Source organism: Ochotona princeps, chromosome 4, assembly GCF_030435755.1.
Source record: "Ochotona princeps isolate mOchPri1 chromosome 4, mOchPri1.hap1, whole genome shotgun sequence".
Taxonomy (NCBI): domain Eukaryota; kingdom Metazoa; phylum Chordata; class Mammalia; order Lagomorpha; family Ochotonidae; genus Ochotona; species Ochotona princeps.
The window spans coordinates 122695-149689 of NC_080835.1; the positions used below are offsets into that span (position 1 = coordinate 122695).

The following is a 26995-nucleotide window of genomic DNA, read 5'->3' on the forward strand; positions in this document are numbered from 1 at the left end:
ACTGGGAGTCATTCACTTCAAATCCACAGAGCTAGGATGCCTGCCCCTCCCCCCTGCTACTTTGCCAAGTTGTGGGTAAGCTGAACTACAGGGGGAAGGTACAGAGACAGCCAGCCACCGGGCCCACGCCAGCTTCTCTCAGCCACAGGCCTCTGGGCCTGATCACTGGGTTCCTAACAGACCACCCGCTGGCATTGTAGTGGACAAGCGACGAGACAGCTGCTCAGGTGTGTCAGTACATAGGTTCCCCCAGAACCTGTGGGGACCACTGTTTTCACAATCAGTGCTGATTAATACCCTCAATGCTGCTAGCAATAAAGATGGCTTGCCCAGCAATATGTTTATACACAGCCACCAATACTCAAAAAAAAGAAAAAAAAAAAGGCGGTCCCAGTCCACTGAGAAAAGAACGCTCAAATGGGAAAGCGACTCCTGCTAAACAGTGTAAGATTTTAGGAGGCAATTTCAATCTCCCTGGTTCCTGCACCAACCAATACACCTGTGGCAGCCAGCACAGGAGCAGAGACCAGAGCGACTCTCCGGGTTTGTACACTAACAGCGCCAGCTACAGGGCTTGCTACAGCAGCCACCTCGTGGGAGTGAGGTTAACAGCCGCCACCAGTAACCGTGACCTAAGCTGCTCCCAGGGCATTCTCACCTGCTCTGTCTTGTGCTCCACCAAGTTCCTCAGGTGAAATGTGCAGAGAGTCACCTCCCTTGTACACAGTGCAGGAGTGCCTCCAGCCAGTCCTCTGTCCCGGCCCAGCCCCTGCCGCCCTGTGGAGAGCAGCCCTGCCTAGCACCTCCCACCACTCCAGACTCGGTGGCCTTTTTCCCCTTCCCTTCCGCAGGACACACAGGTTCCCCCTGACTTTCCAGTGCCATATCCTACTCCTTCCACCGCTGCCTTGCCATCTCATCCACCTCTCCTACACTTGGGTGTTTGCCTGGCTTGACTTGTGAGATGAACCTGTAAACATGAGAGCTCAAGGATCTGAGGTACTTCACATGAGCACACTCAAGCATCAGTCTTTCGTATCTTGAAAACAAGTCCCTTTCCCTCTCCCCGCAGAAATGTGTGCACTCTCCCAGCAGGCTGACAGTGGCTACTTCTGCACCACATCACTGACCTCCTGTACACATGACAATAAGTTAGTACGGACGGGGTTTGCCCCAGCCACGCCAGCAGCTGCTGAAGACACCTGCAGCTCCTGCAGGCTCAGTTCCAGTTTGCTCACGGCCTCTCGGAAGGCAAACTTGTTGCGGGTTTGAGGGATGCAGTCCATGTAGCCTGAGCAGTAGTCGAGCAGCTGGTGCCCAGTGTCCACCAGCTGGCTGTTGGGCACAGGCTCTGTGATCGCACTGGCCAGCAGGTCAGCACACTCCAGCAGGGCCTCTTTGCTGATCTTGTCTGCTGAGATCTTCTCAGGCACCTGCTTGGTTTTCCTCAGAGCCACTTTCGTACCTGCTGTGCCATTAGCCAATGTGGCTGGTGAGATGGAAGATGTGGGTGGAGGCACTTGAGGTGGAGGCACAGCAGGCCTCCCAGCTTTCCCACTGACGGGCACTGGCCCTGGAGCTGCCTTTTTTCCTCCTTCCTGGGTTTCTGGTGTGGGCTGACCTGCACTCGGGGCAGACGGCTCTTCCGCAGGATCTGAGCCTGGGGACGGATGCTGCAGTAGTCTCATCACCGGTGGAGGGGGCGGGATACACTTTGGTTTTACCCGTCGGGGCCGGTCCTTGTCCCTAGAGGACGTGACCTGATGCTCAGATAAGAGCTCGAACTTGTTCCCCTGAGAGTCCGTGCCAATGAGCTGCACGTCAGCTGGAGTGTTTCAGAGTGGGCGAGATAAGGACTGGCACTTTGTGGTTGTGAGTGGTTGGGAAGACTGATGCCACCTTGGCTGGGGAAGACCAGCCTGGCTGCTCTCCGTCATCTGGGACTCCAGTCATCCCAAGGTGGGCCCCACCATTCCTCTCCTTGCCCTTGGGAGTAGCTGCCACTCCAGCTGCCCCCAGCCCCGCAGAGTCCTTCTCAGCAATGGCTGGATCGCCAGAGGGGGCTCGGAGAGGAAGCGCTGTCACTCCTCTGGGCAGGAGTTTGGCTTTTGGTCTCTCCCTGGGCGGCACAGCCCCTTCCTCTGACTTTTTGGCAAGCATGTCACTGGCCCTGTCCACATTCTGTTCTGGCTGGGAAGAGGTAGACACTGTCCTTTCCAGTTGGAGTCTGGTCCTCTGGCAGTTCCTGGGAAGGGTCGTTGCCATCCTATCCTGCTCTGGTAGCCCTGAAGACATGGAAGGTGTAGAGTTTGACCTTGGAAAAGGCTTGGAAGTGTCATCACTGGCTGTGGGCTTACCTGCTCGTAAGCCCAGTGTCTTTTTGATTAAGCGTGGCATAAAGAAGCCCGTGATGCCAGACCACCCGCCCCCAGCAGTGCCACTGCCCCCACTGTCATCATTACAGAGGTTCCTCTGTGCAAAGCTCCCCCCGTAGCACTTGGGTGGCACCAGGCTTGCCTCTTGCTGGGCAGGAGTAAAAGACAACCCATCAGCATGCTGTAGGGAAGCAACAGATGAGAAGTCACCTGCGAGTTCATATTTCTTTTGGGGCTGATTCTCCATTTCTCGGAAGGAGCTGCTGCGTTTTGGGGGTGTCGGGGCACTTCTCTTCCTCATGAAGGAGCTGAAGAAACGTCCCTTCCTGTCCCGGGTGAAACATGTCTCTTTGGCATCTTCCAAGAGGCTGCTGGGTGATTTGTCTCTGTGCTTTCGAGGCAGTGCTGGGGACCCACTGGATGCCTGTGCACTTCGAATGAACCCTGGTCAGAAAGAGGCAATCAATAACAAGAAAAGAAGCAGTAGATCCTCTGCAGTTCCCAAGGGTCAGTCCCTTAGACTGTTTTGTCAGCAATAATGAAATGTCAAGTGTTGTTTGGGTGCACAGGAGATTATTAAGTGCACAGTCACTTCACAGTGATCAGTGGTTTCAAATGCAATGTGGTTATAACTGGGGGAAAATACCCTGCTGTCTGCTACCTAAACCACTGCACAACCTGGCCTCATCAGTCAAACCCAATGAATACGCTTTTGTCAGAACTGGACGGAAGGTGACACTGGGGACGGGAACTGGGAACAAAGGGCATAGAGCAGGGGACAGAGTTGCACGTTGGGCAGACAGGTTAGGACTACTAGTGCTAGCAATACCGAACCCAGGACTAGAGAGGTCAGAAAGGGCAGGGATGAAAACAGGCAGAAAAGCATCTTGCCCTACGGTGCTTTACGCAAGTCAGCCGCTACTCCGGCTCTGCGTGCACACACCCCTTACCTGGCGCCGAGCTGCAAGCCGGATTCCCGGTGGCATCTGGTGGCCCTTCGATATTCTCCTTGTTCTCCAACTGTTTCTTCAGCGTCCGCGTCTTGGAAGGAAGGATGGGCAATCGGGGTAGGTAAGGAACAACAGACGACGAGGAGGCAGCTCTCCCAAGCTCCTCAGCTACCTCTGTGAGAAAGACAAAGAAACAGAACGACACAATCTCGTGAAGAGAAAGGGGGCTGCACCTCAGCGCAGCACAGGCCCGAGGCAGACCTGAACAGCAGAAAGCAGAAGTGTATAACACACACATACAGTCACACATGAGGTTCCCTTGGCAGCTGCTTCTCAACGGAAGGTCTGCAGACAAAGTCGGCTCTTGAACGTGGAGGGGTTCTTTCTCGTTGTAGTATAGCTTCCAAAGCACTAAGTCAGCAACATTCACTGCTTCTAGTTTTCAGCTAATAAGAAAATGCTGCTGGAATATCCAGCTGTGGATCCTCTGTCTCACAATGGAATGCGTATCTGCTTGGCACAGGCTCAGAGAAACTGGTGGGTCCATGCGTGTTCAGCTTTAAAGTGATTGTACCGATTTATACTTTTTCTAGCAGCATTTAGAATTTCTGCCTCCTCTGCTTGCTTGCCAGCATCAACTTATTCACTTGAATTTAATCTTAACCATTCTTGTAAGCATGTCTTGGTATCTCACGTGGCTTTATTTTAGAATTCTCTAGTGATAAGTGCGGTTGGCTATGGTTCCATCTACTTATTGCTCATTTGTATGGTCTCATTTACTGAGTGCCTATTCAGATGTTGAACCAAGTGGATAAACAGAGAGGAATAAGTATTCTAACTTTTGGCTGCACATTGTGCTGCAAATGAGAACAAATGAAATTCCATTTCATGCAAATGAAGTAAATTAGGCTCATAAAAAAGTGTTCATCCCATTGGTAACATTTGGATGAGTAAAACTTGGCAATGGTGTTGTGGCTTTGTTATTCATTGATGAACAAAAACAAACAAGGCAACAACAATTGTAAAATTTTGTAATTCTTTTACAATTTTCCGGATAATTAATTTGCTCCAAGAGCCAAGGCAGACATTGTATTGTCAGGTTACAAACTGTGAAGACGAAACCTCCCAGATGTTGGCAACTACATCCCACACCATTTCTTCAAACTGATGATGGATTCATCTAGTGGCAGAGAGCAAAACGAAGAGAATTTCTGGGAAATTGTCTGAAACTCCTGGAGTGGGCAGGACCGAGGCAGGTGCTGCACAGGTGAGGGAAAGCCCTGAAAAACTCTCAAGGCTGAGTAGGTAAAAATCAATGCCATCCAGGGCAAACAGGGACTCAGTCAAAATCTGACGAGTCACGAATTGACAGAGAGAATCCTGGTGGGAGTTTTCGCCTACTCTGACAGAGTGAGGCAAAAGGACCCTTAGGGTAGGACACTGGTGAAAGAGAGTAAGCTTGAGGAGAAATCCACAGGCACAGAACTGGGCAACCCCCACCTGCAGAGGGCACGCCACTGGGGAGGGTAACCAGGGAGTGAACCATCTGAGTCGGAGGCATGCAGGGTGAGGTCTGAACCCACCTGCACCTGAAGGCTCTGCAGTCTGAGCCCCTCCAGGGGGCACCAGAATCATCCTAAAGGGAGATGCAGAGTTCTTCAGGGGCAGAGGTTTCTCTTGTTGCTGAGCAGCATGAGTGCAGATGCGGAGAGTGAAGAAAAGCAGCGCATGCACTGAGCAGCCACCTGGTGGGCAGAGGCCACAGAGGTGCCCAGTGGTGGGAGTAAACAGAGGCAACAGCTCGAAGCACACTCCCCCCACCACTTGCCCATCAGGGGTGAGGGAAGGTGTGGGGACTCCAGAACCGGGCAGTGAGGAGCAGAGTGTACCTGCTGACTGCACACTGCAGAACAGCCGGGACACACTCGTACTGAGCCGCTCCCTGGCGGGCAGGCGTTGCAGATTTAGACCTGCTCATACCTGCCCAAGACTGGGGAAGGCGAGGGTACTCAATAGCCAAGTCACCCACAAGGTGGCAGCAGCTGACAAACATTCTGGTTGCTTAGCTGACTGACGGGCAAGTGAGGATTAAAAAGTATTCCCACAACCACCTGCTACCTGAAAATGAAAACTCAAACACAACATACCAAAACTTGCGAGATACCACCAAGGCAGGATTATGAGGCAGATTTGTTGCAATTGGTGCTTACATCAAGAAACAAGACAGACACCAGATAAACGAGCTAAGTATACATCTGAAGGAACTAGGAAAAAAAACAGCAAAATAATTCCAAACACAACAGAAAACAAGGAATAACCAAAATGAGAAGAAATAAACCAACCAGAGAGCAAAAGAACAATGCATAAATTAATGAATCAAGAAGTTGGTTCTTTGACAAAATAAACAAAATAGACACCCTACTGGTTCACGGGCCAAAAAAAAAAAGCTGTAGAAAACCAGATTTCATAGTATCAAAGATGAAAGAGGGAACATAACAACAGACATCGCAGCCATAAAGAGAGTAATTAGAAATTACTACAAACAACTATATGCCAACAAATCAGAAGACCTCCATGAAATGGACAGGTTCCTGGACTCCCACCACCTACCAAAACTTAGTCACAAAGCAACAGAAAACCCAAACAAACCTATGATAGAGACAGAGATCAAATCAGTAATTAAAGCCCTGCCAACAAAGAAAAGCCCGGGTCCAGACGGTTTCACTGCTGAGTTCTACAAAGCATTCCAAGCAGAGCTGACCCCAATCCTCCACAAACTCTTCACAACAATAGAAGCGCAGGCAACCCTTCCAAACTCGTTCTATGAGGCCAACATCACCTTAATACCGAAACCAGACACACACAGCAGAGAAAGGAAACTACAGACCAATATCCCTGATGAATACTGATGCTAAGATCTTCAACAAAATACTAGCCAACAGAACACAACAATACATCATACAGATTACTCATCCGGATGAGGTAAGATTCATTCCTGGCATGTAAAGATGGTTTAACATTCGTAAATCTATGAACATGATACATCACATCAAAAAACTGAAGAATAAGAATCATATGATAGATTCAAGAAATGCAGAAAAAGCTTTTGATAAAACTCGCCACCACTTCATGCTAAAAACTCTAAGGTAGGCATAGAAGGAACGATCTACAACAGAATCAAAGCAATATATGAAAACCCAATGCCAGCATCATACTGAATGGGGAAGACTGGAAGTCCTCCCACTAAGAGCTGGAACCAAACACGATGTCCACTCTCACCACCACCATTTAACATAGTACTGCAAGTACTCGCAAATGCTGTTAGACAAGGAATCACAGGAATTCAAATTGGAAACAAGAAAATCAAACTATCCGTTTGCAGAGGACAAGATTCTATACATAGGAAAACCAAGAGACTCAATAAAGAGACCGTTACAACTTACACGAGAGTTTGATAAAGCGGCGGGGCACAAAATAAATGAACAGAAATCAACAGCCATAGTGTACACAAACAACCCTAAGGTTGAAAAAGAACTAACCAGCATGGTACCCTTCAAAATGACAGAGAAAAAAATGAAATACCTGGAAATAAACCTAAGTAACGATGTGTAAGTTCTTTACGAGGAGAACTACAAAACATTAAGAAAAGAAACAGAAGACTTCAAAAAGTGGAGAAACATACCTGGATGGGCAGAGACAATAATTTTGGATACCATATCAGCATTCAGAAAGCGTCAGATGCCACATAGTCAGGCTCTGGCTTTTCAGACAGAGAGGCTGAGTGTGGTAAGCAAGTATTCCATTTCTGGTGGCCCTCGAGCCACTGCAGTGGGCGCTCTCCACCGACAGGGGGCCTGCAAGTCCTCTGCCCACGGGGCACTGCCAGCACGCTCACCAACTGCTCAGGAAATGACAACTTCACATCTCTGCCTGCAGCACTGGAGCTGTCAACGTCAATTATTCATGCCTAACGAAGAAGTCTTTCAATAATACATGGTAAAAGTATGGCTGGAAAGCAGCATTGATTGCCTCCAGGGAGGGACACTGGAGAGATAAAGATTAAATGTATACCTTTTAACTCTGGATCTACATTAATATATTAACTTTTCAAAATAAAGCTTATCTTAATTTAATAGTAATAATGATGCCCGAATTACATTAACTTTCCAGTTCAATTCTGCAACTTCAAGATGTAGAACACTAATGGCAAAAATATGAAATTCTTCCAAGTTCTGGGGTATTTTAATAGGATTCTTCAGGAATTTCTCACAGTCAAAGGAGTTAAAGGGTCCCTTGAACGGTCCCTCATTCACATTGCTTAGACACATACATTAGCTCACTTGCATACAGTGAAACATCAAAAGTACAATATTTTTAAAATCTGATAAAAAAAAAAAAAAAAAAAACAGGGCCCCGCGGGGTGGCCTAGCTGCTAAAGTCCTCGCCTTGAACGCGCCTGGATCCCATATGGGCGATGGTTCTAATCCCAGCAGCTCCACTTCCCATCCAGCTCCCTGCTTCTGGTCTGGGAAAGCAGTCGAGGACGGCCCAAGGCTTTGGGACCCTGCACCCTCGTGGGAGACCTGGAAGAGGTTCCAGGTTCCCGGCTTTGGATCGGCGCGCACCAGCTGTTGCGGCTCACTTGGGGAGTGAATCATTGGACGGAAGATATTCCTCTCTGTCTCTCCTCCTCTCTGTATATCTGCTTTGTGATAAAAATAAATCTTTAAAAAAAAAATCTCAGAATTCTTCTTAGTCTCAACAGAACAACAGAATGCTTCTGACAGCAGACACACGGGGGTGACCCCCCCAAGCAGCAGACACATGGGGGTGACCCCCCAGACAAGCAGCAGACACGTGCTGGGTGCCCTCCGCCTCAGTGCCCACACCACTGAACTGAGGTCGCAATCCCACAAGCTGGCCCCACTTCAGATGCCAGCTGCCAACACAGGTAACAGATCCGATCAAAGAGCTGGGTCAGAGTTTTCACAAACCCCTTCTTTGGTTCAACTGCTTCACGGAGTGGAAATGGTTAACGCACATTTAACCATTTATTATCACGAAGACTACAGATGAACAGCTGGAACGAGCCAAGGAGCCTCAAGGCCCTCTTCACCCTCCAGGCTGCTCCCGTCTCAGGCCAGCAGGAAGCTCTCTGAGCCCAGACCTTCAGGCTTTAGGAAGGGTCCATGACATGGGCTGGTGCTGTGTTTGACCTTCACCTCCCTTCTTTAGCCAAAGAATGGGAGAGGGGACCCAAGGCCCATCCTCCAATCACACCGTAGTCTAAACAATGACCAGCCCCCATCCTGAACCCATCATGCCACCAGTCATCTCATTAGCATAAAAAAACTCTTCCACTGGAAGTTTTATTTGCTGTTTTTGGTTTTTGTTTGGTTTTGTTTTTTGCCAAGAAAAGGAACAGTGCACTTCAAATTTGATGATTATCAGAAACTCTGTCACTAGGGAACAGGCATTTAGCCTAAGAAGCCCGTTTCCCAGACTGCACTGCCTGAATTCAACTCCCAGCTCGCCCTTCCAGCCAGCCCACACACAGCCAGGAGCAAGCAGGTAGGGCTGCCACCTCTACCCACTGCCCTGCTAACAGCCTGGGGAGCAGCAAAGGATGGCCCACTTTCTCTTGCCCCAAGTTCAATGTGGGAAGCCTGGAAGAAGCTCCCGGCTCCAAGCTTCACATCAGCCCAGACGCAGCCACTGCAGAATTTGGAAAGTGAATCAGCAGACAGAAGATCCCTCTCTGTATCCATCTCTGCAAGTCTTTCAAATATATGAATCTTTTTTTAAAAATTAAATTTGGGCTTAAGCAAAAGCATCACAAATGATCTCTTTTGTTTTATATTTCTTTTAAGAAAACAATCTTTTTGCAAATACAAAGTGCAAAAGCAGCAGAAAGACTCAAATATTTTGTTTAACCTACAGTCAGATGGTAGCAAAAGTACAAACCAAACACAGAGAAGTCTTCTGAAACAGGTCTCATCTCTTCCTAATATGAGACTTAAATTCCTTTGAGATTTTGCTATTTTAAGTACAGGATTCATTTTAATGCACCTTTTTTAAAGCATAAAGTCACACTCTATCATATTTATTTAACTAGGGAGAAAAATCCAGATACTTGGCTCTGTTAAATAACGCCAATTGCAATATGAACCACTGACCCTGCGTACTGGCTGGATCTAAGGTCACATCTCATACTTTTGAAGATAAATGGGTGGAACAGCACACAAGATATATTGGGGAAAAAAAAATAAAACAAACATTGTTATCAGGTCTTCTTACCTTCCAAGGAAAAGGAAAACTTAGAAAATCACCTGGCAGGGTATGGAGGTAGAGCAGAGCAGTCAAACCACCTTCCAGCACGCTGGCACCCACCAGGGGTGCTGGTTTGAATCCCTACTGCTCCACTGCTGAGCCAGCCCCACGCTGAAGGCCTGGGAAAGCAGAAGACGGCTCAAGTGCTGGGCCCCTGCACCCACACCGGAGACATGGATGAAGCTCCAGGCTCCTGCTTTCAACCTTGGCCACTGCAACCACCTGGGGGGTGAATCAGCAGCTAGAAGCTTGCTCACACCCACCCCCCACCTTTTCTCTTTCAAATAAATACATCTTAAAGAAAAATGAATAAAAGGATTTGGGAGTCACTTTTCCTATACAACGAAAAAACACACAATTTTTGTAAAATGCTCAAATCAATTTGTTGCAACTACAAGAAAAAAGTTACCAATGATTCACACTGAATTTCAACCCTTTAAAAGTGTAGTGAGGGGCCAGTATGGTGCACATTAATCTTCAGTGTGCAGTGCCAGCATCCCACATGGGTACCAGTTCATGACCCAGAATGCTCCATTTCCACCCAGCTCCTATTTAGAGCCTGGGAAAGCAGTGGAGGACGGCCCAAGTCCTTGGGTCCCTGCACCCATGTGGGAGACCCAGAAGAAGCTCCAGGCTCCTGGCTTCAGGTCAGCTCAGTTCCATTGCAATGCTGGGGAGTGAACCAGAGGATGGAAGACCTTTCTCTCTGTATTTCCTCTCTGTAAATCTGCCTTTCCAATAAAAATAAATAAATCTTTTTTAAAAATAGCAAATTTTTCCTAATGATAAATGCTACCATCAAATAATAGCCCAAACTATCTCTAAAAGTTTACCCCTTTTTCATTTGAGCAAACAAGAAAGTAACTGACAGTTCTAGTAAGTAAGCGGTAATTTTTAAGCAATAGTAGCAACTACACTTTCTTCTTAAGTATAGCAGTATCCCCTAGTGGACAAACTTGCTAAGTCTCTGATCACAGAAAACTCACCTGTATTTCAACTTCAAACTTACGTTTCCACCTCCAATGAAAAACAGTGTTTGGGGCTGACACGATGGCCAAATTGGCTAACCCTCCACCTACAAGAGTCAGCATCCCATGTGGGCTATGGTTCATGTCCTAACTGCTCCACTTTCCTTCCGGCTCCCTCCTTGTGGCCTGGGAAAGCAGTTGAGGATGGACCAAAGCCTTGGGATGCTGCACCTGCATGGGAGACCCAGAAGAGCAGCTCCTGGCTCCTGGCTTCAGGTCAGTTCAGTTCTGGCTGCTGTGGCCACTTGGGAAGTGAAACAGCGGACGAAAAATTTTTTTTCTATCTCTCCTTCTCTCTGTAAATCTGCCTTTCCAATAAATACATACCCAAAAAAACGAACAAGAAGAAAGGGAAAGCAATGTTAACACTGTTTTTTATAAATTTCACAATTTTGAATGCAATGGGAACGCAAAATGGAAATGTTTCTTTATAAAATATGGTTTCCAACACAATCTTTTTTGCATTAAGATGAGCATTTAGAAATTAAACTAAGTCCCTTTAAATAACATAGTAACATAATAAAGATCAGTCTTCTTTAATAACACAATTTTAAACAAAAGGAAGTTACTAAGGAAATCAAAGTGCTTTACAGTTTTAAACATCAATAAGCAAATCATGGTATCAAGTGCAGATTTTTCTAGAGACACCAGTTAACAAAAATGAATTTGACAAACTACTGACAGGGAGTTAGAAAGGATTTTTCAAATGCATTTATTGTGAAAGGCAGAGCTAGAGAGAGAGGGGAAGAAGAGAAATAAGCAGAGACAGAGCGCGATCTCCCAGCTGCAGGTTCACTCCCCTGGTGGCCACAAGAGTCACACCGGGCCAGGTCAAGGCCAGGGCCAGGAGCCATCCAGATCTCCTCCCCGGCCAGCAGGGGCCCGACACTTGGCCCCTCTTGGCTACCTTTCCCAGGCCATCAGCAGGGACCTGGATCAGATACAACTGATGCCCACGAGAGATGGCAGCATAGGAAAATTAGCAAGAAGCAATGAAAGACAAAAATGCTGGGATTTTTCCAAAACTGCTGTAATTTCACAAAGCACAGAAAACTGCTAGGAGAACACATAAGAAATTCATGTATCTTCACACTTTATGATTCAGGATTCTACAGAGAAATAGAACCAACAGAATATATGCAAATAAATAAAACAAATTCATAATGGGAAAAAAAAAAGAAATTCATGTATCTAGTTACTTTTAGTGAAAATCTAAGATACAAAAAACAACAAATTAAATCTAATTCACTTGGTAGAGATAAACTTGTTCTGAATTACTTTCTCAATGGCAACAATGGAACCCAGGGTATAAGAATACAGTAAAAAAAGCTGAGGTCCAAATACAACAAATGGCTAAAAGGTCCTTCAGAAATGTATACCTTAAAAAAAACTATGCCAGCACCCAGCGCAATAGCGTAGTGGCTAAAGTGCTCGCTTTGCACGCCCAGGATCCCATATGGGCGCCAGTTCTAATCCTGGCAATTCCACTTCCCATCCAGCTCCCTGCTTGTGGCCTGGGAAAGCAGTTGAGGATGGCCCAGAGCCTTGGGACCCTGCACCTGTATGGGAGACCTGGAAGAGCTCCTGTTTCCTGGCTTTGGATTGGGTCAGCACTGGCCGTTGTGGTCACTTGGGGAGTGAATCATCGGACGGAAGATATTTCTGTCTCTCCTCCTCTATATATATATCTGACTTTGCAATAAAAATAAATAAGTAAATCTTTTTTAAAAAAGAACTGGTAAAGCCTTGTTTGGACAAATATTAAAAAAACAAAACTGATGATTTGAACAGCCAGCATCTGAACGGCTAGGGAAAAGGCCTGGCACAAAGACGTTCGTATCTTTTGAGTTATGAGTCATATAAACGCACTATCCCTTCAATAAGTACACAAACGATTAAAATTTAACAAGGATAAATGGTAAGAGAATATGCTGAGCGTTGTCCCGATAGAGGCACTGAGGTAGCCATTACTCCACATACACACTGCAGCTGAGAAAGCCAGCTGGAAGCCAGGAGAGCTGAAGGGACACACAGCGCAAGCAGGACCGTCCTGGGGCCAGCCACGCAGCACTCCACCCGCGAAGCCAGGGCTGGTCCCGAACGCTGCACGCCCCAGCTAGCCACGGGAACCAATGCTGCCGCCACCACCTTCACCACTGACCTTCAGGGTTGTTTGTTTTAAGGCTCCTAAAACTAGCTTTTCCACATGAACTTTAGGTCATTTCAAAGTGTCCTTTGTGAGGGAAGAAAGACTTAACCTAACTGAAGCACTGACCACAGCCAGTTGGTAAGATGATTACATTGTACAACCCAGAAGCACAGAAATCCAGTAACTAAGCCTAAATATACTACTTTGTATTAATGCTTCAAAATTATCTCAGCCTTAACATTTCTGAGATTTTTTTCAATGTATTTAGAATGGTTTGAAACATACTTCAACTTAATCAAATGTTAGAAAACAAACTTTTTAAAAAAGATTTATTTATTTTTATTACAAAGTCAGATATACAGAGAGGAGGAGAGACAGAGAGGAAGATCTTTCATCTGATGATTCACTCCCCAAGCAACCACAACGACCAGTACTGAGCCAATCCGAAGCCAGGAAACAGGAACTTCTTCTGGATCTCCCATACAGGTACAGGGTCCTAAGGATCTGGGTTGTCCTCGACTGCTTTCCTAGGCCACAAGCGGGAGCTGGATGGGAAGTGGAGTTGCCAGGATTAGAACCGGCACCCACATGGGATCCTGGCGCATTCAAGGCGAGCACTTTAGCAGCTAGGCCACTGCGCCGGGCCCCTTCTTGGAAATTTTATGTGAAATAATTGTTAACTCTTTTTCTTAAGAATCATGTATTTTTATTTGAGAGGCAGGTTTACAGAGAGGAGGCATACACAGAGGAATCTTCCATCGGCTGCTTCAACTCCCCAAATGGCCAAAGCTAAGCTAATCCAAAGCCAGGAACCAGAAGTTTCTTCCAGGTATCCCATGAGGATGCAGGGTCCCAAGACACTGGGTCATCCTTCACTGCTTTCCCAGGCCACAATCAGGGAGCTGGATTGGAAGTGGAGCGAAGGGACTAGAACCTGCACGCATGTGGGATGCCAGTGCTGCAGGCCAACAATTAGCCCGCTGGGCCACCGCGTCAGCCCTTGTTTTTAATATTTGACACTCTAAGACAGTACTATCAGCACAACTATTTCCCATAAACAAAATCTAATAAAATACTTGCCCAGGAATACATGACTTCTAAGGTCCTCAGATCCTAAGTTCTTTTATATGACGCCTATGACAAAGTACCAAAATCATAAATTTTATCAAGAATCTAAACCCACATGGACAACGTTCCACGTTCTTGGAAGCATGTTGGCAAATGGCTTTGACCAATATTACAAATGACAGCACTCAACTACCAAATCCCAATGCTTTAACAATTACAAGAGTAAGAAGAAAACATCTGTTTACACCAGGGTTGGCAGTTATGCTAGTGGGGTCTTAAATACACCTGTCTGGTTTTCTTAAGCAATATTTTTCTGGTAGTAGGAATTATCTAAGCTTGTTTTACCAATGGTCTTGTATGTCTCAATTCTAAAAATGATCTATACAAGAACAAAAATACCTGAAAACTAGCTACAAAATAAACCAGTTATACTTATTAACTTTTAATAACACTGTATATGTTGCATTTTCTTTTCCCTCTTATTTTCTTATCATGAAGACTTCTAGAAGCTTAGAGAACATCAGCATGGGATACCTCCCACTGTGAGCAGCAGGGTGTGGGGGAAACCACAAAACAAAGCCAATTTCTTTTTTTTTTTTAAGATTTATTTGTTTTTATTGGAAAGACAGATTTACAGAGAGCAAGGAAAACAGAGAGAAAGATCTTAAATCCACTGTTTCATTCCCCAAGTGGCCACAATGGCCAGAGCTAAGCCAATCCAAAGCCAGGATCCAAGAGCTTCTTCCAGGTCTCCCATGTGGGTACAGGGTCCCAAGGCTTTGGGCCGACTTCCACTGCTTTCCCAGGCCACAGGCAGGGAGCTGGATGAGAAGTGGAGCAACTAAGACACAAACCAGAGCCCATAAGGATCCCAGCACAAGCAAGGCAAGGACTTTAGCCACTGGGCTACTGCGCCAGGGTCAAAGCCAAATTCTGTCACCTACCACAGCAAGGCCTTAACACAGGAAACAATCTCTCTCAGGTAAAGGTCTCTATAAAACAAGAGGGCAAGAATAGCTCCCAGCATTGCTTTGAGGATTAAACGAAGGGACTGGCACAGACACACCCAAAGCCTGCCCTGCCCTGCCCTGCCGCAGAGGGACAGGGAGAGCATCCATCTGTAAGCACCTGCAGTAGCCTGCCCTGGACCAGACCAAAACCAGGAACCCAGAACTCCATCCGGGTCTCCTCCGTGGTGGCAGCCCCTACGTCCTGGAGGTACCACTCACTGCTTCCCGGGATGCCCAGTAGCAGGAAGCAGAGCCAGGACTCAGAGCCAGCACTGTGCTATAAGATAGGGGCATCGCAAGCAGTGACAGAACCACTCACCCCGCCTTGAGTTCCACGTTGGTCTCAGACTCTCCAGAAAATTGCCCCAAAGCCCTTCCTGCTGCCTCACGTTCTGAGGCCTGCTGGAGTGAGCATCCCACTCTCTTCAAAGTGTCCAGACAGATGCTCAGCCAGCAGCCACAGAGCGGGAAGGGCCTTGTGGTGGCTGTGTCTCACGTGGCCTCCTCTTCCTCACTTCCTAGGCTTAGGTTCAGACCTGAGCGTGCGACTGCATGGCCAGCATCTGGCCCGGGCACTGGTCCTGCAAACGGTGCGAGGCTACTTGGAAACTCCACTGCCAGACAAGGCCCTGGCTCTGTCATTCCACAGCTGGTCGGGGACTGGCAAGAACTTTGTGGCCCGGATATTGGCAGAGAACCTATACCGGGATGGGCAGAAGAGCCCCTGTGTCAGGGTGTTCATTGCCCAAGCAGCCGAGGTGAGGGTCGCCACCGCTGCTGGAGACCCCCGGGAGCCCAGGCCTGCTGCTGGAAACCCCCAGAAACCGAGGCGAGGGTCGCTGCTGCTGCTGGAGACCCCCAGCAGGCGAGGCTGTGGGCTGCAGCAGTGCAGTGCACCCTCGCCTTCCCTTGGGCCTGCGCTTTCCAGCCGCACAGCGCCCCCTCCCCTCAAGCACCACCTCTGCTGGAGATTCCCGGGACCCACGGTGAGGGTTGCCTCCGCTCCTGGAGACCCCCAGAAGGTAAGGAGAGGGTCTCCGCTGCTGCTGGAGACCCCCAGCCGCCGAGGCGAGAGTCGCCACCGATGCTGGAGATCTGCTCACAGCGCTGCTGAGGGATGTAGCCGTGCCGCGCCCCCTCCCCTCACTCTCCGCCACTGCTGGAGGGCCCCTGCACCCGAGGCGAGGGTCGCCGCTGCTGCTGGAGACCCCCAGATGCCGAGGCGAAGGTCGCCTACGCTGCTGGAGACCCCCGGGATCCGGGGCGAGGCTTGCCGCAGCTGCTGGAGACCCCCAGCAGCGGAAGCGAGGGTCACCACTGCTGCTGGAGATCAACTGCTAATCTCGGTGGCTCCACTTTCCAGGAGCACAGGGGCACAAGCCCTGGCACCATCCTCCGCTGCTCTCCCAGGAGGATCGGCAGGGAGCTGGACTGCAGGGGAAGCACCCAGGATTCGAAGCAGCACCCATACAGGCCATCCGCCTGGCAGGCTGAGGCTTGACCCACTGGGACAATACCCCGCACCAACACACCACACCACACCACACCACACCACAACACACCACACCGCCAGACACCACACCAACCCTTGCTGGACCCGTCAGCAGCTCCTTCACCAGGCTGCTGAAGGTGCCTGTCCCCCTGGCTTGCACAACTTATGCCGTTGCGTGCTGTGAGAGCGGCCGGTACAGACGAGGGATCCAGGCATGTTGCGACTCTACCTGTCCTAGGGAGAAGGACCTCCGTGAAGAACAGATGTCAGCTGTTGGGATGTCTTGTGGAAGGTGGCACATCAGCAGAGGCCGACGGTCCACAGCTGACCAGCAGGAGAAAGAGTCTTGAATCCAGAAGGATCCCTGGAGGAGGGTGAAGCACTCCCTGGTGAACAAGAGGGCAGCAGCATCTGGCTGGAGGCTGTGAGGCCAAATTCCTGCCTCCAAAGCACATGACAGGGATGGCTGACCCCTCAAGTGCTAGCTAGAGGTAGAAAGGGCAGCTTCGTGCACCCTGTCGTGTGCAGGCAGCACAGGCCCTGAAAGCCCTCCCTTGTGTGGGCCTTGGTGGCTCGCCGGCCATCATCAGATGTGCTGGGCAGCAGGGCTGCATGGTGCAGGGTGCTCTCCGCAGCAGCTGGGGCCTGGGACTTCCTATTGCAGATGGCTGCTGACCTCTGGTGCCTACTTCTCCATCCACCTGCTCCTGCCTTAGGAGCCCACATGCCCAGACACCACCCAGCTAGGCCGAGGAAGGCCGAGTAGTGTATCACATCACCCTAACCGCCACCCCACACATGCAAAAATACATGAAGCCGGGGCCCATCAGCGTGGCCTAGTGGCTAAAGTCCTTGCCTTGAACGCAACGGGATCCCATTTGAGCACCGGTTCTAATCCCAGCTGCTCCACTTCCCATCCAGCTCCCTGCTTGTGGCCTGGGAAAGCAGTCGAGGACGGCCCAAAGCTTTGGGACCCTGCACCTGCGAGGGAGATCCTGAAGAGGTTCCAGGTTCCTGGCTTCGGATTGGCACAGCACTGGCCGTTGCGGCTCACTTGGAGAGTGAATCATCGGACGGAAGATCTTCCTCTGTCTGTCCTCCTGTCTGTATATCTGAGTTTGGAATAAAAGAAATAAATGCTATGTAACTGTGTCACATAATACAATGTAATTAATGAAGTTAAATAATAAATAATTAAAAAAAGAAAGAAACGTGTGAAAGAAAGAAAGAGAGAGAGAGAGAGAACAAAAGAAAGAAAGAAAGAAAGAAAGAAAGAAAGAAAGAAAGAAAGAAAGAAAGAAAGAAAGAAAGAAAGAAAGAAAGAAAGAAAGAAAGAAAGAAAAAGGGCAGCGTCGGGCGCCCTCTCGTGGCCACCAGAACTCACTGCAGGACGCTCATCCAAGGCTCTCCTTCATGGAGGATGGCCCTCTGCTGCCGGAACCCAGCAGAAGAGGAGGGTCCTCCGCTTCTGGACCTAAGCAGAGAGGAGGGTCCTCTGCTTCTGGACCTAAGCAGAGAGGAGGGTTCTCTGCTGCCAGACCCCAGCAGAGAGTAGGGTTCTCTGCTGCCGGACCCCAGCAGAGAGGAGGGTCCTCTGCTGTCGGACCCCAGCAGAGAGTAGGGTCCTGTGCTGCCGGAACCCAGCAGAGAGTAGGGTTCTGTGCTGCCGGACCCCAGCAGACAGGAGGGTCCTCTGCTGTCAGACCCCAGCAGAGAGGAGGGTCTTTTGCTGCTTCCTCACTTTGGTATCCAGCATTAGAGAAGGGTCCTCTGTAGGTTCTTCTCTGCTGGAGTCCAGTGTCAGAGGAGAGTCCTCTGCTGTTAGGATCCGGCAGGAGAGTAGAGACCTCTGCTGCTGGAACCCAGCAGAGAGTAGGGCCCTCGGCTGCTTCCTCGCTGATGGACCCTAGCAAAGACAAGGGTCCTCTCGTGCTAGACCCCTGCAGAGAGGAGGGTCCAGTGCTGCCGGACCCCAGCAGATGAGGGTCCTCTGGTACTGGACCTCAGCAGAGGAGGGTCCTCTGGTGCCGGACCCCAGCAGAGAGGAGGGTCCTCCTGTACTGGACCCCAACAGAGAAGAGGGTCCTCTGCGGCTTCCTCTCTGCTGGGGTCCAGCAGCAGAGGAGGGTCCTCTGCTGTCGGATCCCAGCAGGAAGGAGAGTCCTCTGCTGCCAGAACACAGGAGGGATGAGGATCCTCTGCTGCCAGACCACAGCAGTAATGGAGGGTCCTCTGGAGCGGGACCCCAGCAGGGAGGTGTGTCCTCTGCTGCCGGACTGCAGCAGAGAGGATGGTCCTCTGCTGCCGGACCCCAGCAGAACAGGAAGGTCCTCTGCTGCTTCCTCACTTTGGTGTTCAGCAGGAGATGAGGGTCCTTTGCTGCTTCCTCTCTTCTGGGTTCCAGCAGTAGAGGAGGGTCCTCTGCTGCTGTAACCCAGCAAAAGAGGAGTGTCCTCTTCTGCCGGACCCCAGCAGAGAGGAGAGTCCTCTGCTGCTTCCTCCCTGCTGGACCCCAACAGAGTGGAGGGTCCTCTGCTGCTTCCTCTCTGCTATGGTCCAGCAGAGGAGGGTCCACTGCTGCCGGACCCCTGCAGTAGAGGAGTGTCCTCTTCTTCCAGACCCAAGCAGCAGAGGAGGGTCCTCTGGTGCCAGACACCAGCAGCAGGGGAGCGTCCTCTGTTGCTGGACATCAACAGAAAGGAGGGTCCTCTGCGGCTTCCTCTCTGCTGGGATCCAACTCAGAGGAGGTTCCGCTGCTGCAGGACCCTAGTCCATCAGAGAGTAGGGTCTTCAGCTGCTGGTTTCCAGCAGGAGAGGAGGGTCCTCTGCTGACGGACGCCACAGCAGAGGAGGTTCCTCAACTGCCAGACCCCATCAGGAGAATAGGGTCCTTAACTGCCGGACCCCAGTAGGGAGGAGGGTCCTCTGCTGCCGGACCCCAGCAGAACAGGAGGGTCCTCTGCTGCTTCCTCTCTGGTGTCCAGCATGGGAAGAGGGTTCTCTTCAGCTTCCTCTCTGCTGGGGTTCAGCAGCATGGACCCCAGCAGAGAGAAGGGTCCTCTGCTCCCCCATCTACTGCTGGACCCTAGTAGAGACAAGGGTCCTCTCGTGCTAGACCCCAGCAGAGGAGGGTCCCCTGCTGCTGGACCCCAGGAGAGAGGAGGTTCCTCTGCTGTTGGACCCCATCAGAGAAGAGGGTCCTCTGGAGTTTGACCCCAGCACAGAGGAGTGTTCTGTGGTGCCGGATCCCAGCAGAGAGGAGGGTCCTCTGCTGCTGGACCCTAGCAGAGATGAGGGTCCTCTCGTGCTAGAACTCAGCAGAGATGAGGGGTCCTCTGCTGCCGGACTCCAGTAGAGATGAAAGTCATCTGCTGCAGGGTTCCAGCAGCAGGAGAGGAGTGTCCTCTGCTGCTGGACACCAGCAGAGGGAGGTTCATCTGGTGCCGGACCCCAGCAGGGAGGAGGCTCCTCTGGTGCCGGACCCCAGCAGGGAGGAGGGTCCTCTTCTACCGGACACCAGCAGCAGTGCAGTGTCCTCTCGTGCCAGATCCGAGCAGGGATGAAGGTCCTCTGCTGCAGGACCTCAGTAGAGAGGAGGCTCCTCTGCTGACGGACCCCAGCAGAAAAGGAAGGTCCTTTGTTGCTGGACACCAGAAGAGGAGTGTCTTCTGCTGCTTCCACTCTTTGCGGTCTAGCAGGAGACAAGGCTCCTCTGCTGCTTCCTCTTTGCTGTGGTCCAGCAATAGGGTCATCTGCTGCAGGGGTCTAGCAGAAGCAGAGTGTCCTCTGCTGCCGGACACCCGCAGAGAGGAGGGTCCTCTGCTGCGGGACCCCAGCAGCAGAGGAGGATTCTCTGCTGCTTCCTCTCTGCTGCAGGGGTCCAGCAACAGAAGAGGGTCCTCTGCTTCCAGACCCCAGCAGCAGTTTAGGGTCCTGTGCTGCCAGACCCCAGCAGCAGAGGAGGGTCCTGTGCTACTGGACCCCAACATTGAAGCGGATCCTCTGCTGCCGGACCCCAGCCGAGAGGAGAGTCCTCTGGTGCCGGAGACCAGCAGGGAGGAATGTCCTCTGGTGCCGGACCCCAGCAGCAGAAGAGGGTCTTCTGGTGCTGGACGCCAGCAGACAGGAGGGCCCTCTGCTGCCAGACCCCAGCATAGGAAAGTGTCCTCTGCTGCCGGAGCCCAGCAGCAGAGGAGTGTCTTCTGCTGCTGGACCCCAACAGTGATGAGGGTCCTCAGGTGCTGGACCCCAGTAGAGATGAGGGTCCTCTGGTGCTTCCTCTCTGCTCGACCCCAGGAGAGAGGAGGGTCCGCTCATGCTAGACCCCAGCAGAGATGAGCATCCTTGCTGCTGGATCCCAGCAGCAGTGCAGGGTCCTCTGCTGCCAGACCCCAGTAGGAGTGGAGGGTCCTCAGCTGCCCCACTCCAGCAGCAGAGGGGGGTCCTCTGGTGCTGGACCAGAGCAGAGAAGTAGGTCCTCTCTTGCCGGACCAGAGCAGAGAAATGGGTCCTCTGGTGCCGGACCGCAGCAGCAGAGGAGGGACCTCTGATGCTTCCTCTCTGTTGGTGTCCAGCAGCAGGGAGGAGGGTCCTTGTTGCCGGACCCTGCAGGGAGGACGGTCCTCTGCTGCTGAACCCCAGCAGAGAGGAGGGTCCTCTGCTTCCACGCCCCGGAAAGTTTTCCAGGGACCTCATCTACGAACGATCAGTGCTAGTCAGCTGGTGTGTAATTCCAGGTCAGAGGGTCCATGGGCATGCTGACGTGGGACTCCAGATTCCACAGGGATTGGGGGATGCTGAATTAGGATTGAGGTCCAAGAGGGCTCATGGGTACGCAGACATGGGCCTCCAGGTCTCACTGGCCCATGGGCACAATGATGTGGGATTCTAGCTCCCAGAGGGTCCGTGGGCACGCTCACATGGGATTCCTACTCCCATAGGGCTTGTGGGCTTACTGACTGGGACTCCAGGTCCCTCAGGGCCTCTGGGGTCCGTGATGTGGAACTCCAGCTTCTAGTTCTCCTTGTGCCCTAGGTTGTACCTTGCTGGTGAAGACAGACAGCCACTCCCTAGCACAGTGACCTGGCCTGATGCAAGGCCACAAGCGTCCTCCAAACCCTCCTGATCCTTTGTATGCGGGCTGTTCGGCCTTGGAGCCCAATCTTCAAGGGACACATATAAAGGAATTCTGTCCGGGATTCCCACCTGACACTAGGATGGCTGGCGCTGGTCCTTCTAGTGCTCAAAATGCCTCAGCCAACCAGGGGTAGAAAGGGCAGCTTATGCGCCCTCTCGTGGACAGCAGGACTCATTGCAGGACGCTCCTCCAGGCTCTCCTGCACAAACAAGGGAAACAAACCCAGCCTAAGAGAAATTCACTCTCAAGGACACGCTGTGGAGAGGTTGCACAGAAGTCCCAGGACAGAAGCCCTACGTACACCCTTGGGGTCTGCATTGGCAGACAAAAGCAGTCTAGAGCTGCAGCGCACAGCACAGCACACTCCCTACCTCCCAGGACAGCAGCTTTCTTTCGCTTCCTTCCTTCCTGCACGCCTGCCTGGATCTGTCCTGTTTTGTTTGAAGCACAAAGGAACAGAGAGGGAGAAAGAGCAATCGTTCTTGCATCTGCTGCCTCACTTCCCCCAAGGACCACCACCAGAGACAGATGTGGCTGGGCCAGGACAAGCCTGGACACCAGGAGCTTCCTCCACATGTCCCACAGGGGCACAGGGGCACAAGCCCCTGCGCCATCCTCCACTGCTCTCCCAGGAGGATGGGCAGGGAGCTAGACTGCAGGGAAAGCAGTCAGGACTTGAAGTAGCACCCGTACAGGCCATCTGCCTGGCAAGCTGAGGCTTGAGGCCCTCGGACACCATGCAGCACCACCCCAACCCGCTCCACCGATTCCACCCCTAGCAGCATTCTTCAGCAGCTCCTTCACCAGGCCCGTGAATGTACTTGTCCTCCAGCCTTGCATAACTTTTGCTGTGTGTGCTGAGAGAGCAGAGGGCACCAACATGGCATCCAGGCATGCTGCTACTCTACCTGTCTCAGGAGATGGACCTCTGTGGAGAGTACACGTCAGCTGTTGAGGTGTCTTGTGGCAGGTGGCACATCAGCGGCAGCTGATGGTCCCCAGGTGACCAGCAGGAGAAAGAGTCTTGAATCCAGGATGCCCCTGGAAGAGGGTGAAGCATTCCCTGGTGAACGGAAGGCCAATGGCATTTGGTAGGGGCTGTGGGGCCAAATTCCTGCCTCCAATGCACACGATGGAGATGCCTGACCCCCCAAGTGTTTCCTAGGATGCCCTGAAGAAGGCAAAATGGTCCTCGTGAGCCCATGCCCGGAGATGGCATGGGAGGGCCTATTTTGTGCAGGCCTTGGTGGCTCCCAGGCCACCGTCATACCTGCTGGAAAGCGAATTGCATGTCCCAGGGTGCTCTCAGAGCAGCAGCTAAGGCCTGGGACTTCCTATTCCAGATGACTGGTGTCCTTTGGTGCTTACTTGCCCTTCCACCTGCTCCATCCTTAGGATCCCACAATCCCAGACACCACCAAGCTAGGCAGAGGAAGGCTGAGTGCTGTATCACCCTAACTGCCATCCCACACATGCAATAATACACGAAGGCCTCTCTGCAGCCCATTGGGGAGCAGTTCCACTTGCTAAAGAAAGCCCAGGCCCTGCCCCTAAGGGTGCTTTGTGATGAAAGGGGGTAGTGGCAAGGTTTCCGGGGAGCTCATCTGCGAAAGATCAATGCTAGTCACCCGGTAACTCCAGGTACCAGAGGGTCCGTGAGCATGCTGTCATGGAAATCAAACTCCTAGAGGTTCCATGGGCACACTGACGTGGGACTCCAACTCCCAGAGTGCCCGTGGGCACACTGACATTTGTCCCAAGCTCCTACAAGACCCATGGGCACAGTGACATGAGACCCCAATTCCCACAGGACACATGGGAAAGCTGAACTAGGACTCAGTAGCCCACAGGGCCCATGGTCACACTGACGTGGGTCTCCTGCTCTCAGAGGCCCATGAGCACACTAATGTGTGTCTCCAGCTCCCAAAGGGACTGTGGGCACGCTGACATGGGACTCCATCTACCACAGGGCCTCTGGGTGCCCTAATGTGGAACTCCTGCTCCCAGGGTTCTCCCCATGGCTTATGTGGTACCTTAATGGTGAAGGCACACAGCTACTTCCTAGCACAGAGGTCCAGGCTGATGCAAGACCACAATCGTCCTCCACCCCCTCCTGGACCTTCGTTTGCGGGCTTTTCAGCCTTACCCCAATCTTCCAGTGACAAGTATCCAGGAACACTCTCCAGGACCCCCACCTGACACTAGGATGGCTGGGGCTTGGCTGTCTAGTGCTCAAAAGGAATGAGCCCAACCAGGGGTAGAAAGGGCAGCTTATGCGCCCTCTCGTGGACAGCAGGACTCACTGCAGGATGCTCATCCAAGACTCTCCTGCCCACACAAGAGAAACAAACCTGGCCTGAGAGACATTCACTCTCAAGAACACTTTGGAGATCTTGCACAGGAGTCTCAGGGTGGAAGCCCTACGCATGCCCTTGGTGTCTGCATTGGCAGGCGAAAGCAGTCTACAGCCACAGCACAGCACACAGCACACAGCACACTCCCTGCCAGGAGGCCAGTAGCAATCTCTCTCTTCCTGCCTTCTTGCCTGCCTGCCTGCCTGGATCTGTCCTGTTTGTTTGGAGCACACAGGAACAGAGAGGGAGAGAGAGCAATCATTCTTGCATCTGCTGCCTCACCTCCCCAAGCAACACCACCAGAGCCAGCTGTGGCTGGGCTAGGACAAACCCGTTAACCAGAAGCTTCCTTCACATGTCCCACAGGCCACAGGGGCACAAGCCCCTGCGCCACCCTCTGCTGCTCTCCCAGGAGCATCAGCAGGGAGCTGGACTGCAGAGGATGCTGTCAGGTCTTGAAGCAGCACCCATACAGCCGAACTGCCTCACAGGCTGAGGCTTGACACCTTAGGACCCTTCCCCAACCACCAAAACCTGCACCACCACCACCCGGCTCCATCCCTTACCAGGTTCCTCAGCAGCTCCTTCACCAGGCTGCTGAAAGTACCTGTCCCCCTTGCTGGCACAACTTTGGCTGTTCCGTGCAGTGAGAGCAGCGGCACCAACAAGACATCCAGGCATGTTGCTACTCTACCTCTCCTGGTGAGAAAGGCTCTGTGGAGAAGACACATCAGCTGTTGGGGTTTCTTGGTTCAGTGGCAGCTGATGGTCCACAGGTGGCCTGCAAGAGAAAGAGTCTTGAATCCAGGATGCCCCTGGAGGAGGGTGAAGCATTCCTTGGTGAAGGAGAGGGCAGTGGCTTTTGGTAGGAGGCTGTGGGGCCAAATTCCTGCCTCCAATACACACGCCGGAGATGCCTCATCCCACAAATGATTCCTAGGATGCCCTGAAGAAGGGAAAATGTGTTCCATCCAGCAGAGCCAGTTCGTGGACACGGCGAAGGTCTGTGGATGAGTCACCGACACGGAGAACAGAGATGGTGGAAGTCTCTGAAGTCTCCCCATTTTGCTCTTTCCCCCACACCCTCATGGGCAGAACATTGCGTGCAGCTGAGCCCAATTAGACCAGGTGCTTTTAGCCACAAGCCCGTTCCCCTAGTGCTCAGCTTAACGAGTGCTAATCATCTCCTTAGCCCACAACAGGACCGCATTTTTTGTTTTAAAGCTGACTTGAATGTGCCTGTCTTAGGTTGTAGACTCAGGTTATCAGCTTTATCCTTCATCGGGAATCTCTGTAGCATGACGGAGCCCCTGTCTTAGGTTGGTCAGTACCCAGTCCATCTTACCTGTCACTGGCTGCCATTCAAGCGTTGCCTGCTGCAGATGCACAAACCATACTTGGGGAGGCTGATAACCCTGTTCCATGGCTAGGAGTGTTTTTAGCTTGGTAGCAATGAGCAGACAGCAGTTCCCGGGCTTGGGAAAACATAGCACTACACAGGTGAAACATACATAAAGCATATGATGGGGAACAAGAGGCCCTGACCATAGGAGTATCTTTAGCACGGTAGCAACGAGCAGACAGCAGTTACCGGGCTTGGGAAGCATTTTGCACTTGCATAGGTGTAACACACAAAAGGCATACAATGGGGTATAAGAGGCCTAGACCCAATCTCACAGCATCTGCTGTTCCTCTGCCAACAGATCAACCCGCAGTTACAACACAAGGGTGCCCACCCGCTCATGTGCATAAGTAAAGTCCTGTTGTTCCATAACTCTGGCAGTCTGTACCGCGACCTTGTTCACTGTCACCACGGCAACTGCTGGTGGCGGCTGCTGCTGTACTGGCCAAGGTGGTCGCCATTATGCCAGTCTCTTTTATTCTTTATCAGGCCAACAGAGGCCTCTCCGTCAGTCCCAACAGGCACAGGTAGGATTCAGGGCAGGGGCTGAAGAACAGCAGGATTGCAATTGCCATTCCAGCACACTGTCAGGGTGCACTGGAACGTGGTGTCATTCACTTCAGAGATGTTTTCTCTATGTGAGAGAGAAACATGGGGATAACACAGACAGACACAAGCTTCAAATTCAAGGAGCTGAGGTTCACCCACGTGAGCCAGCCCTCAAGTTCAGAGGAATGATGGAACTAATAGATTCCACAGGAATCATTGCATTCCCAAAGAAGGGAAAACGGGGTGCTTGCCAGTCATGTCCAAACCCCACAAAGCTGCCACGTAGAGAAGGTGGGTATTTTCCCTGTGGTAATAACAGGGAAGTGATAAGCAAAAGCACGAGCAGAGGTTGTGCTATTTATAAAGGGAGGGCCAGACCCCCAACAGCTGGGATCAAACACCAGACAGTCTGGTTAAAATAGAAACTGGCAGGAAATGTCGGGACCCAGTGCTCATAGGAGAAAGAAAAGATAAAGAGAGGGGTGCTTCACAAATACTAACATACTTACATAATATATAAAGGCCTAATATACTTGCCTGAGGGGGAACCTCTCGCTGAGGCCCCAGCAGAGATGGAGGGGTGTCCAAGGGGGATCCTCTCACTGAGGCCCCAGCAGAGAGGTAGCGGGACTCAGGGGTCCCTCTCACTGAGGCCCCAGAAGACGGAGTCCTGAGGGCGACACTCTTGTTGAGGCTCCAGCAGAGACGGAGGGGGTACCCGAGGGGGACCCTCTTCCTGAGACCCGAGGAGAGGGGATCCCGAGGGGTACCTTCTTGCTGAGCAGAGAGGGAGGGGGTGTCCGAGGGGGACCCTCTCACTGAGGTCCCAGCAGAGATGGAGTGGTGCTCGGGGTCCATATCGCTGAGGCCCCAGCAGCAAGGGAGGGGGGCTCCGGGGGTCCCTCTCGCTTAGGCCCCAGCAGACGGGGTCCCGAGGGAGACCCTCTCTCAGAGGCCCCAGCAGAGATTGAGGCTCTGGCTGGGAGAGTCCCTCTCGCTGAGGCCCCAGCAGAGAGAGTCCTGAGGGGGACCCCATCGCCGAGGCCCCAGCAGAGAGGGAGGGAGGCTCCGGGGGTCCCTCTCGCTGAGGCCCCAGCAGAGGGGCTCCTGAGGGAGACCCTTTCACTGAGGCCCCAGCAGAGAGAGACAGA

At 51.6% G+C, this 26995-nt stretch overlaps 2 protein-coding genes across 2 annotated transcripts in view; both read right to left on the reverse strand.

Moving 5' to 3' along the window:
* Positions 1–1106: 1106 nt before the first annotated feature.
* On the reverse strand, positions 1107–25756 carry LOC131480235 (tyrosine-protein kinase ABL2-like). The gene is given in 5 exon segments (XM_058664040.1): positions 1107–1830; positions 1832–2285; positions 2586–2819; positions 3326–3499; positions 25690–25756. Coding segments are annotated over 5 exon segments (1653 nt in total).
* Positions 7195–26995, reverse strand: part of LOC131480242 (interferon-induced transmembrane protein 1-like) — a 108397-nt gene continuing 88596 nt past the window's right edge. The window contains exon 3 of the mRNA XM_058664080.1: positions 7195–7204. The gene's annotated coding sequence lies outside the window, so the exon portion shown is untranslated. The remainder of the gene's footprint in view (positions 7205–26995) is intronic.